This window comes from Sciurus vulgaris (assembly GCF_902686455.1).
Source record: "Sciurus vulgaris genome assembly, chromosome: 4".
Classification (NCBI taxonomy): Eukaryota; Metazoa; Chordata; class Mammalia; order Rodentia; family Sciuridae; genus Sciurus; species Sciurus vulgaris.
This window is the reverse complement of record NC_136464.1, coordinates 88,098,945-88,111,940: the sequence shown is the minus strand read 5'-3', so window position 1 is coordinate 88,111,940 and position 12,996 is coordinate 88,098,945. Positions and strand designations below refer to the sequence as shown.

General features: G+C 43.1%; 1 protein-coding gene across 1 annotated transcript in view; it reads left to right on the top strand.

Moving 5' to 3' along the window:
• The window catches only part of WDFY4 (WDFY family member 4), a 288,190-nt gene that overhangs the window by 204,532 nt on the left and 70,662 nt on the right, over nt 1-12,996 (top strand). Inside the window, 4 exon segments of the mRNA XM_079138164.1 lie at nt 459-607; nt 6,306-6,426; nt 8,577-8,662; nt 10,438-10,500. Coding sequence (XP_078994290.1) covers nt 459-607; nt 6,306-6,426; nt 8,577-8,662; nt 10,438-10,500 — 419 coding nt within the window.

Genomic DNA, 12,996 nt, shown 5'->3' with positions numbered 1-12,996 from the left:
TTGTGTAAATATCAGTACCAGTCTTGTACTTGTTCTGGGAAAACCTGGGTTCTAATCCTGTCTCAGTCATTCACCAGTTGGTCCCTGGACACTTTCTCTTCTGTAACTGAGAGATGCCTGTGCCTGGCAACATTGCCTCACTGATAACTGCAGAGTGCTTTGTAGGATTGTGGCTGGGCTGAAAACAAAATCCAGGACTCGACATGCTTATTGTTGCAATAAACATAACCTACAAACCTTGGTGGAGGTGGCAGTGTCCTGGGGTAGATTAAAAACTGCATAGGATGTTGGGTATAGAAGTGCCACACAGGTTGTAAATATGGCCTGTCATTTTTACAAGGTATTACTCTCAACTCTAAATGCTCCCAGTGGGTGACTGGTCACTGTCCTGTCCTTTGTAAGAAACATGAGTATGTTTTATGTGCACACAGCCTGACTCTGGCACTCTCTTCCTCTAGGTGACCCAGAAGTTCTCCCTGGTGATTGTTCAAGGCCACCTGGTTTCAGAAGGGGTCCTGCTCTTTGGCCATCAGCACTTCTACATCTGTGAGAACTTTACCCTGTCTCCCACAGGTGATATCTACTGCACCCGCCACTGCTTATCCAAGTGAGTTCTCCACTTCTTCCAGCTGATTCTTCCCTGAACCCCATCTCCCTTGCAGCCACTTTTACTTCTTCCTCTCATCCTTGGTTTTCTCTGAGAGGTTGGAGCTTGAAACTGAGACCTGAGATAAAATGAGTGCACTTGGGGTCTATAGCCATAAGCCATCCATAACTGTGTTTCCCAAAGCTGAAGTCTGGAGTGGGTAACAACATGGCAGCTCCTCATGCCTGCCCTCATATGGATTGTAACACAGTAAATAGGGATCTTTTCTCAGATTACTTGAAAATGCATGTAAGCTTATGCATTCAACAATTTGTTGATTGCTTGTTCTATGTAAGATGGCAGGCACTGCCCCATTCATGCAGGGGCATGTGAGTGCAATTGGCAGTATAAACACATTCTTTTTGAAAGAGTTCGGAACATGCTATCACGACAGCATAGAATATATGGCTCTTCATGATATGTACTTGCAAAGATGACCTGGGAATGGTGGTGTGAGGGAGGGCTGCCTAGGGAAACGGATAAGTTCTGGTGCTTGAAGGATGGGTGAGATTTCATTAAAAATTTTGTGCCTTTTACACTAATTAATGCCAGATACCTTTGTCAGGAAATTCTGAGGTCCTTCTTCAACATATGATGTGTTTGGGCTCTGTGGGTTCAACTGGCTCTTATTGATTCTTTCGCTTGTATTCATAAAATACATCTATTCAAAGTCAAGTTGACCATGTTGGCACTCCTTCCAAAAGTCCAGTGGTCAGGTTGTTTGCTTACACTTGGTTGTTACTTTTGAAGACATTTGGATGAAGATTTGTTCCTGCAGAGATGGTCTTGCCTATTATGGCTAACAAAGACCCCACTGATGGCAAGATAACTTTCAGCCAGGTGACCTCAAACTAGTTTAGCTCAGTATCTCAAAGAGGGCTTATTAGAACATAGATTTTTGGGCTTTGTCCCCTCCCCAGTTTCTAATTCAGTAGTTCTCAGGTAGGACCTGAGATTTTACCAACTTCCTAACTCAGGCTGATTCTACTACTTTCAGGACCACACTTTTGAGAACCACTGTTTTAGGATATTGACAGAGAAATATAACTCCTGACCTGATAATAATTAAGAATTTTAACTCCCACTTGTCACATGATTTCTAGCCTATGTCAGAAAGCAAGAATGGAAGGAGCATGGAAGAGTAGATATCAGTCCACCCTGTTTTGATTTAGATTTGCTTTATAATGCTTGGCATTTTTTTCTCTGCTAATTTCCATCTTTTATTCATACCCAATGTTCACCAATTGCTACAAGTCTTCTGTGCTTTTCCAAGGCAGGAGAAGCATAATTAATACTTGGCACACTTATCCCATCTCATTGCTCATGTTTTATTGATACTGATCAATATGGACAATGGGTCTGCAAACTTGCCTTTCTGAGAGCAGATGAAAGCTTTCTATTCTACCTGTCTGCATGGCATGCCCCTGTGATGACTTTCATAATCCATTGCTCCACTCCTCACCTCAGGTTTACATTGAGCTGGTGTTAGATAAGATCTTATTGATTAGATAAATTGTGTTGATGAGGTGCATCTAATCCTGATCAAATTGACTATCTCTGCACTTTTAATGGAAGTCCAGTGGTCAGGTTGTATATACTCACTTGATTTTGTAATTAAACAAGACTTCCCTTGTTTGGAAATATGCTTTTCTAGAATGCAAGTAAGAGTAGAATGAGAACAAATTCCTACCCTGGAGTACTATTTGAAAATTGCACAGGTAATTTTAGTTATCATTCCTCAAAGAAGCGTTCGTTAATCAGAGAGTGCTTTCTCTGGGGGGTCTTGTCATGGTCCTAAGAAACTACTGACACACTTGCAGATGTAGTTCTTAGAGACGGGCTCTTAGATCATGTCAGATCAATGGGGATTAAGTCTTATTTTGACCATGGAGACTAAGGAAGATGCATAAATAAGCTTGTTAAAAATAAAGCTAAGTCGACACTGAAATGCTTCTCTAAAAGACTGCCATCAAGTACAGTTGAGCATTAGACCTTGAAAGAGGCTCTCTGATGTACCATAAAAATATCCCAAATAAAGTTCAAGAGCACTATAATTTCCCCATTGGTGATTTGACTTGAGTGCTTTGGAACTTTCCTCGGAAAATGAGAATCTTCTAAGGAGGTTAACTTCAATTTATATTGGGTTCCCTTTTTGGCTGAAAGTGGCTGTATTAGTTTGTCTAAAACAGGGTGGCTTTAAAAGAAAAAATAAATTATTATTCATGGACCTAGAAGTGTGAAATCAAGGTGTCAGCAGGGCCTTGCTTTGCTGATGGCTCAAGGAGGAGAATCCTTCCTTGCCTCTTCAGGCTTCTGGTGTTTGCGGACAGCCCTTGGTGTTGGCTTATACAGCATTGCTCCAGTCACATGGTCATCTTCTCCCTGTCTTCACACCATCTTCCCTCTTTGCATCTGCTTCTGTGTTCAAAGTTCACTTTTAAGTGAGGACACCAGTTATATTGGAGCAGGGCCCACCTTAATGACCTCATTTTATCTTGGTGATCCTTGTAAATCCACTATTTCCAAATTAAGTCACATTCTGACTTAAACATATTTCTTTTGGGGACAAAATCCTGCCCATAACAATGGCAGTCACAATATCAAGCATTTGATTGATTTGATAGGATCCCAGACGATCCAACTGGACCTCTAGTGATAGGATATAAAATAAGATACTTTTTATCATTGACCAGTTTTATTCTTTCCCTGTTTAGTTCAATTCAACAAATATTTCTGAAAATCTATTTTGTACTAGGCATGATCATGGATTCCACCGATACAAAGACATGATTGACATGCAGGCTGAGTCTGCTAAAGCATTTGTGAGCTAGCGAATGATTCCAGGTATAATTCTGACAATAATTGATTAACTTCAAATGAGAGGCAAATCAAAGTATATTTTATTCTGAAATCTACTTCTCCTGTCAAAGACCAGGTCAACCAATATATAACAATCATTTAACTGTGATTTCCTTAGTAGCAATATAAATAAAAATATAATGATGTACTGAATAATGTTATGTATCATGATAGCTGTCAGACAGTAGAACCATGAACAGCATCCTATGAATCATGGCAACAGATCTACCTAAAGAAGAACATGGATCAGACACCCCTTCCTGCTCATCAACCTTGGAAGCCTCAACTCTGATTTACTTTGTAGAACATGTAGGATGTATTGTCGTCAAGATACCCAACCACAGCTATGTTAATGATGTTACAGACACTCCTCAATTTGAACTTCCATTAGTGAACTCAATGGTGTATATAATTTAGTTTTTTCTGAGGATTTGGGTCTATCTGAGGATTCCTGTCCTATATAGCTGTGTAGTTCCTATAAGCAGGAGAAAAATGACTCTCTTTCCTCCTTAAAGCCCCTTACCATTTTCCAGAGCATTCTTCCTCATGCTGTGAGTTTTTCAGAGTCCTAGTTTGCAGAATCCATAAGCATAGAGCAAACTGAAAGGAGGGAAAAAGTGGGAAGAGTTCTATAAAAATTTAGGGTGTCTTTCTGTCTCAGGGAGGGATGATATTGTTGAAAGAACTTGGTTTTAGAGTCAAAGGACCTGCATTTGAATCCAAGTTCCATCTCTTCATAACAATGTGACCTTGGGAAAGTCTCATCTCTGTGGAATGAAGCTTCCTGATTTATGATATGGAAATAGAAATCATGCATGTTCAGTAGAGGTTCATTTTGAAGATCAAATTAAACAATGGATAAGACAGTTCTCAGCAGGCCAGGAGCATGACGGTCACTGAGCAAACATGCCCAGAGCTGGGGGAAGTAGGGGGGCAGAGAACCACAGGGAAAAGCCTGCATCTTTACATGGTCTATAGGAGATGAGAGTCAGTCAAACATGCAGCTAAGGCATGGAGTATATTTGCTATAGTTCCCATCAGCAGAGGCTTATGGGAACACAGAAGATTTGAAATTGTTCTTCCAACCAGAACTTGACCCAAGGTGAGGGTCAAGTTCACTATGGCCTCACTGGGAGTCAGAGAAGTTTAGGGAAAGCTCAGCTCAGACCAAAGGCCCTTTGCCAGCAGCATGTTCAAATTACATCATTCTGGCAGGTACATTCAGAATGAAAGTCACATCTTGTATCTGAGAAGTCCTACAGCGATGTGGCTCAGAGCAGAGGACCTGGGATGATTCTTCTGAGAAGGGGTAGGACCACAAAGATACCTGAGATGGCATCTTCTAAGTCTAGTTCTGTAGGGGGCTACACAGAGGGCTCAGACTTCCCTTCTGCCCAGTAGTGACCACCAACTGGGGCTGCAAGTACAGAGTCTTCACACTGTGTAGGCTGGATCTTCACTGACTATCCACTGGAGCATTCCTGCCAGGCCTGGGACAGCCAGACCTCTGTCTCAGTTTGCCCCAAAATGGTGGCATGGAAGACTTATGGCCTAGGCCAGGGCCTGGGCAGAGAAAATGGCACAAAAAGGAGATGAAACAAAACAATCTCTCCACCCATTCCCAGAACCTTGGTCTGGGTCAGCAGGAACACCTTGGGTTGGGCTCCTTTAGCTCTTGGCTCTCTAAAGCCCAGCAGGCTTCTCCAGGTCGGACATGCTTAGCAGGCCCTTCATTTCTCTGTCTTAAAAGGACATTTTAATCAGAATGTTTGTGGTTATATACAAGATTAGAATGATTACATGGCCCAGCTGTACAGAAATGTAAATCTGTGTAACTGAAATCAACTTTATTTCTCAAGTCCCTCCTTGTATGAATGCTGAAAAATTTCACCCAGTCACCTCAAGATTAATCTAGTGTACAGACTGTTCTCTTTGGGAACAAATATTTGGATAATTTCTAGATTCTCCCCTTCCTCCCTCTCCTCTTCTTCCAAAGAAGGTGGGCTTATTCTGACATCTTTCAGGGAAAGCCTCCAGAGATCCCACTTAACTCATCTCTGGACCATCTCCCACCTCCTATAGGCTGCTCTACCCTACTAAAGGGTGGGTGGGAAGCAGGACTCAGGTCACATGCATGTCCCTATTTTGCCTCTTGTATGAGTCTCTGCCCTGTCCTCCAGACTTTCTCCTCACTATGTAATTCCTGGCTTTTGGGAATTTTAAGAATGTCCCCCCAACTCTTTTTCTCACTCATCCCTGAATCTTGCAAACCAAATAAGCCTTGGCTTGCAGACAGTTGTTTTTGCTATGTGATTAAGCAATTCTTCAGAATTCAGTTTGACCTCTTTGTCCCAGACTGACACCCAGTAACTCAAGACTATCCATCTGGAAAACTTTTGAGGTTGACAGAGATGTGGGAAGGGGGGATGTGCATCCAGGGTACTAAAGAGCCACATGGTTTAACAGCTCCTCACACATCCCTGTACCCAGGGAGTCTTCTCATATCCCCTAGCCTCTGTACCCTGTGTCAACTATGTCCTTTGCCCTCACCTAATGAGTCTGACACCCTACCTTACTCCCAAGGGCAGGGCTTCATGTGTCAGAGTAGACATGGAAGAGCAATCAGAAAGGGCTTGATAGACTGATGGGAGCAGCACACCAGTTGGGATGACTAAAGCAGCTAACCAGTGTGTCCCCAGGAATGTGGATGGGGTCAGTGGAGGGCAGAAAATAGGAGCCTGTCAGATGCTCTCACACAGGTGTGCAAATGCGTACCCTGAATGTCTTATTTCCTTTTCAGCATAAGCGACCCCTTCATTTTCAACATGTGCAGCAAAGACAGGTCTTCTGAACATTACTCATGCCAGCGCTACAGCTATGTGGACCTTAGGGAGCTCCGGCAGGCCCGCTTCCTCCTGCAGGTATGTCCATGGGGCTCTGATGGTGTGAGGGGGCAGGCAGGAGGACCTGGTCAAGAGACCTGTGCTCCTAGCACCATTGAACACACACCTCTGAGCACACTTGACACCTGTGCATGACCCAGGGCTATGGACAGATGTCTGTGAGTTCCCAGGGCTTATGTTCTCCCCAGGTGGCTTGCAGTTCTGGTTTCCACTACATTCTGTAGCCCAGACCACTGAGAGCTGGGCCGTTTTCCCTCTTACTGTGTCACTTAGGATCCAGCCTTTTTGCTTTATTTCCTTCTTCATGAACCTCAGAACAGACTTGAAGATTTAAAATTGAAGGGCAGGGGCTCACCCTCTCTGCAGGGAACTAGTTAGTTCCAAAGCCTAGCAAGGGAACAGTGTTTATCCCTGATGAACTTAATAAGGGTGCATTTCATTTGCAAATTGTTTGAATGTGTGGAACACTTTGATTGATCATGTGAGCCTCCTGCAGGAGGCTCATTATTATTGTCTGAAACCAAAGCTCAGGGAGGCCTTTCAGAGGAGTGAATTCTAGAAAGTTCCCTGCTCACCAGGGTTCAGCCTACTGCTCTGGGTCTAGGACTCTGATGTACCTCATTCTCTCCTCACTGCTGCTTTTGCTCAAAAAGTGATTGGTGTTCATTTTGCCTGACCTTCCTAGCTCTTTTGCAAGAAGATTGAGCTAGGAGATGGTGCCTGGAAGAGGCAGCCCCACCTACAAGTGTAGATGAACTGTAGAACTCCACTATGGCTCCTTGGGGCATCTCTCTGAGCTTCCTCACCTTCAGTGAACAGAGAGCTATTCCTTATTCTTCCCACTATTGCACATATAGCACTGAGCACATTTGGGCACATGTAGTAGGTACTCAGTTATTTTTTATGATTTTATGCCTGCCTTATCGGCTGTATATGGTAGCACATAGGTTGAGTAAGTGAGTTTCTTATTCTCCAGTAAACGGTGATTATTTCCAGATGGTTAGTTGGCCTGACAGTGATGGAAACCAGAAGTAGAAGAGTGTGTGTGCACTGCCAAGTGGGGCAGGGGTGGCAAGGGAGGAGTTTTGAGAACAGGGCCACCAATCAATCAGCTAGCTGCGCTTCCCCCAAGAGAAACTCTGAACCTGTCACTCAAAGTAACTGGGACAAGCTGTAGCCTCCATAGATTCTACATCACTTCCTGTTTAGTACATTATTTTTTTTTCTCTTTTTAAAGGAAAAAATCCTGAGGTTCTTAGATCCACCCCAGAGAAGAGGGCTTGCAATATCATTATAAATGCCTCTCCTCTGCTCAAGGGCTTTAGTGACCTGGACTTGGAGAATTCAGTCCCAGCCAGATTGAAGAAGGGCATGATTATGATTGGATTCAGGAGCCCATTTCCAAATCTCACCCTCCATGTCCAGGTCTCACCCTTCTCTGGGCCTCCCTCCAGCCCTGGGAATTCTCTCTCCCTGACCCCACCTCTCACCCACAAGGCGTGTCCCACATATGAATTCACTATATCCCTTACTCCAAGTTTCTTATTGACATAATTTGGAACAGACAGGAGGGAGAGATGGAAGGAGGGAGGAAAGGGGAAAAAAATGAAAGAAAATTAAATTATGAGATTTTGTTTAGGCATTAATAACCACACTGCTATATCAGTATGGCCACCTCAAGATGGCTCAACAAAATGGACTGAGCAAGGCCCCCTGTGTCTCATGTCTGCATGTGAGCATATGATGTTGCCCAGGTTGAGAGCTGTCCCCACTTAACTAGTGGTATTTTTAGTGAGGTGACCCTGGTTTAGGATACCAAGCCCATGACCTGGAAATGAAAGTGTCTTGAGGGTGCAGGTAGGCCTGTGTTCCCTTTGTCTGCTTCTTAGTCATTCCAGGAATGGGCATTCACTTCCGGCTTCGGCCAGGGAGTTGGTAGCTGAGGCCAGACTCCCTGCCCTCCCATGCAGTCTGCACAGCCCCTACTCATCCATCAACAAGGTCTTCATACCCCAAGGAAAGTCAGAAGTTCTCACTAATGGGTTAACTTGCCTATGGGGTTGCCTGTCACAGAAGTCCACAGGAACCTGTGCCAGCAGCTCCATCACCTTGGAACCTCTCCATTCCAGAAAATATCAGGCATAGTAAAAAAGTTTTTCTCTTTACAGGATATTGCCCTGGAGCTCTTTTTTCAAAATGGATATTCCAAGTTCCTTGTCTTCCACAACAGTGATCGGAGTAAGGTCTTCAAAAGGTAAGAGATTTAAAATCCTCCTTCCCAGGAAACTGATCCCGAACCCAGAGGTTACTCAAGTTTGTTTTCAGGCAAAGTGTTTCCAACCCACGGCAAGCAGGATTTAGGTTAGAAACAAGACAGAACTTCCTGGCCACCGAGCTATTGAATCTTAGGACAAAGTACAGACAACAGATAGAAAAGCTCCTTCCCTAAAGCCTGGGAAGCAGGTTCCATTTTCATGGATTAAAGTGACTTTAGGACTGTGGTGAATGAAGGAAAGAAAAAATAGGGTAGATAAACCCTATTTCAGAAACTGGTTGTTTAATGGGCCTTCCAGAATGTTCTGGCTTTATTTTCTCATTTTTCAACTAATCTTTTTCTTTTGCTCAATCTTCCTTTTTGATCCCACTTGCCAATTGTAGTCACTCCAGTTTCATTTTTCATTGGAAACAATTCCCAGCAACCAACCTTCCAGTTGTGCAAGGAGCTTCTTTTCTTTTAAAGAGAGAAACCTGCTATTTCAGCTCCATTCCTCTTTTTCCAACTAGATGACTCAACCTAAGAAATGTGGGCCAGTGTCTAAACTCATAATACTCAAAGTTATTTATTTTTATTGTTATTAAAGTCATAGACAAATAGATTTGTAAAGAATCTAGAAAGCACAGGAAGGAAGGTCTGAGCAGACCTCACTGTGGTTGGAATAATGGAGGGTGGTTACCTTTTGCTCCACTTTGAGCCAGAAGTTCGGAGGTGAGACTTGACCACCCCCACCATCCCCAATCTAGGAGCCCTTTTCTGTACTCCTGGGTTCCAGCTTTGCTTTCTGCCAGTAAGTGGTGCCAGGACTAGCCCCTGCATCCAGGAAACAGGGCCAGAATGGAGCAAAACAACCGCAGAGAGGCTATACATGCCAGCCCTAGACATGCACCTTTGATTCAGGTGACACTTTCAATAAGCTTTCTCCAAGAGCTGCTGTTAGGTTGCCTCTTAATCTAGAAGTCTGCCATATGTACTGGTCAACTTTCTATCACTATAATAAAACACTTGAGAAAATCAACGTATAAAGAAAAAAGATTTGTTTCAGCTTACAATTTTGGAGATTCTAGTTCATGATCATTTGGCCTTGCTCCTTTGGGCCTGCCATGAGGCAGCAGATCACGGTGGCAGCGTGTGACAAAACTCCTCACCTCATGGTGGTGAAAACATAAGAGCCAGAGGAAGGGGCTAGGGCTCCACAGTCCCTTTTAAGGATGTGCCCTCAGTGACCTTTATAAAGACTTCCCATTAGGCCCTATTTCTCAAAGTTTCCACCACCTGTCAATAGCACCATCCTGGAGATCAAACCTTTAACACAGTGGCTTTTGGGGGAACATTTAAGATCCAAACTTTAACATACAGCTCAGTTCAAGAATATGGCCCAGTATAAGTTCCAAAGCTATTCAAGGAGCCTTAAATTAAGATGGCATTGACACACTGGAATGGACAGCAGTGATTGTCATAGTTGACCATGAACTATCACGTACCTGGCCCAGAGGAGCTACCACAGCATGTTGGCTTAGAACCGACTGTTTTAAATGTCATCATTGTTGGTATTTAAATTAGAATACATAATGATGGGATGTGCTGAGGGTTGCCTCAGAGGCATAGTGGACCTGGTATTCATGACCTTAGGACAGGATGGGACTGGGACATGGAGGAGAAAGAATGGGCCAACTTCTTCTGGTTTGGGAAATGTCTCTGCTGGTGGTGTGATGGGCTTGGATCTCCTGATAAAATTCTCTCTTTTTGTTTAGCTTTTGCTCTCTCCAGCCCAGCTTGAAGGGGAAAGGTGTCACAGAGGACCCCCTCGGTCTAAGGTAAAACAGGGCTAGGGGTTCTCTGGGCCTGATGCAGGCCTTACTTTGATTATCTGCATTTGCCTGGTCCTACTTTAAAAAGTCATGCAAAGAGCGTGTCCATTCACTTCTCCTTTATTTTTTCCTCTCCCATCTCCTTTCATCCTTCATCATCCTGAAATCCTTTCTTCTAATTAAACCTCTGTGAATATACCTGAAGTTCCACCTACTCTGTGGCTTTTTCAGACCCAAATGGTGTCAAGTGGCTCCTGCTGTGGTGGTTGAGTAGTTTGCTATAGGCACAGCCGGGGGTCTGACCCTCAGGTGGGGATATGGGAAGTATCCCAAGTCTGTCCTTCCTATAATGAATGCTTCTGAATGCTCATCGGCTAAATTTAGGTTAAAGAATCCTTAATCAGAAAAATCTAAAAAACTCCAAAATCCAAAACTTTTTGAGCACCAATATGATGCTACAAAGTGGGAAATTCCACATGTGACCTCATGTGATAGGTTGTAGTCAAAAGATAGATGCACTAAAAATGTAAAAATCACCTTCAGGTTATGTGTATAAGATATAAATGAAACGGGCATTGAACTTGACAACATAGGAGTCATTGATGACTTTCAACCAACCAAATTTTTTGGTTAGAATTAAGTCCCATTCTCAAGATAACTCATTAGTATAAGTATATGCAAATATTCCAACATTTAAAAATGTGGAAATTTAATCATTTCTGGTTCCAAGCATTTTGGATGAGAAAACATGGTCTAGACATGGTGATGTAGTCATCAGATGGTGATCTGTGAGTGTGGGATATGGGGCTGCTTCCCAGGGTATGAAAAGCTTATTGCCCTTACCCAGGACTCCCTTTATTGGTGCCCAGTTCTCTAGGAGGCCAATTCAGAATCAGTAGATGTTTTTATTTCAGTTAGGAATGAGAATAGGAAGAAAAGTGGTTACTGGTTTTCTCCAGAATTATGTGAGAACAGGACAGGTGGGATACCCAGGAATGGTAATAAGAATGTTTATGAGTATGGAATGAGTCCCACCAATTCATTCAGATTTTTTTTTTTTTTTTTTTTTTGCGGTGCTGGGTATTGAACCCAGGGCCTTGTGCTCGCAAGGCAAGCACTCTACCAACTGAGCTATCTCCCCAGCCCTCATTCAGATATTTTTTGATAACTTATGATATAAAGTAGCTGGTACTTAACAGACTAGTAAGCAAAATAGACCCCAAAATTCTCCTGTCCTCATTAAGTTTACATTCTTGTGAGGAGAATAGACATTAAACAGTTTAAATGGGTGGATTATAAAGCATGTTAGCTGATAAGTGTAAGAAACAAAGCAGATAGAAGCACACATTGAAATTGTAGATGGGGCCAACAAGGAAGTCCTTATAAGGTTAATATATAAATTAAGACTTGAACAAAATGGGGAAAAGTGTTATACAGGTAACCAGAAAAACATGTTACATCATAGGGAAGAACAGGGACAATGTCCTGAGGGGACATTGGCTGGCTCTGCTGAGGTTGAAGCTGCTTCCTTGTGGGGTACAGGGAGTTAGAGAAGAGGGGAGAGGAGTAGGAAAGCTGAGTTTATGCAGATCTCTAGGGCTCATGGTGTTGATGTTGGCTTTTACTCTGAATAAATGGAAAGCCGTGGAGAATTCTGAATAGAAGATAACCTGTTGTGACCTGACTTACATTTGAGAAAGATCACCTTGGTTCCTATGCCAAGAATAGAACTTAGTTGGTCAAGGGCAAAAGTGGGAGACTGGTTAGGGGGGTCCCTGTAATCCAGGTGAAATGATGGCTTGGGAGACAGTAGTAAAGAGGCTGTGCATGGTCAGACTGTGGACCTATTTTGAAGATAAATATTGTGGGATTTGATGATAAGTCAAGGGTGAAGTTTATGTGTGTCTTAGAAAGGACTTGAGGACAAAGCCAAGAATTTATCCTTGAGCATCTAGAAAATGAAATGGGGACAGCCAGGAAAAGCTGCTGTGGGGCTGGGCTGGACAGCAGGAGCTTGGTATTGGATGTGTGGATTTTGAGATGCCTGTTACATATCTAGGTGGGGGCATTGTGTAGGCCAGTGGATGTAAGAAGTTGGAGTTTGAGAGAGGGGTCAAGAAATAGAAATGAAATTGTGTTCAAAGCCATAAGAGTAGACCAAGATCACCAGGAGAATGCATGGACATTGGAAAAAAAGTCTAAGACTCTACCCTGGGCACACCAGCCTCTAGAGGGGAAGCACATGGGGAGGAGTCATCAGAAGAGATGGGGAAGGAATGGCCAGAATGGCCACACACACTGTAAGTGTGGAAGATGGAAGTCAAGATAGAGTGTTTCAATGTAGGAGTGGTCAAAGGGACAGTCCTATGTACCCTTCACTTAATCCAACTCCCCAAAATGGGTTGTTAAATAACTATCATACAATTTCAAAACCAGGACATATATACTGGTATATGTTCATAGTTATTTGTCATTTTACCACATGTGTAGATTCATGTATTG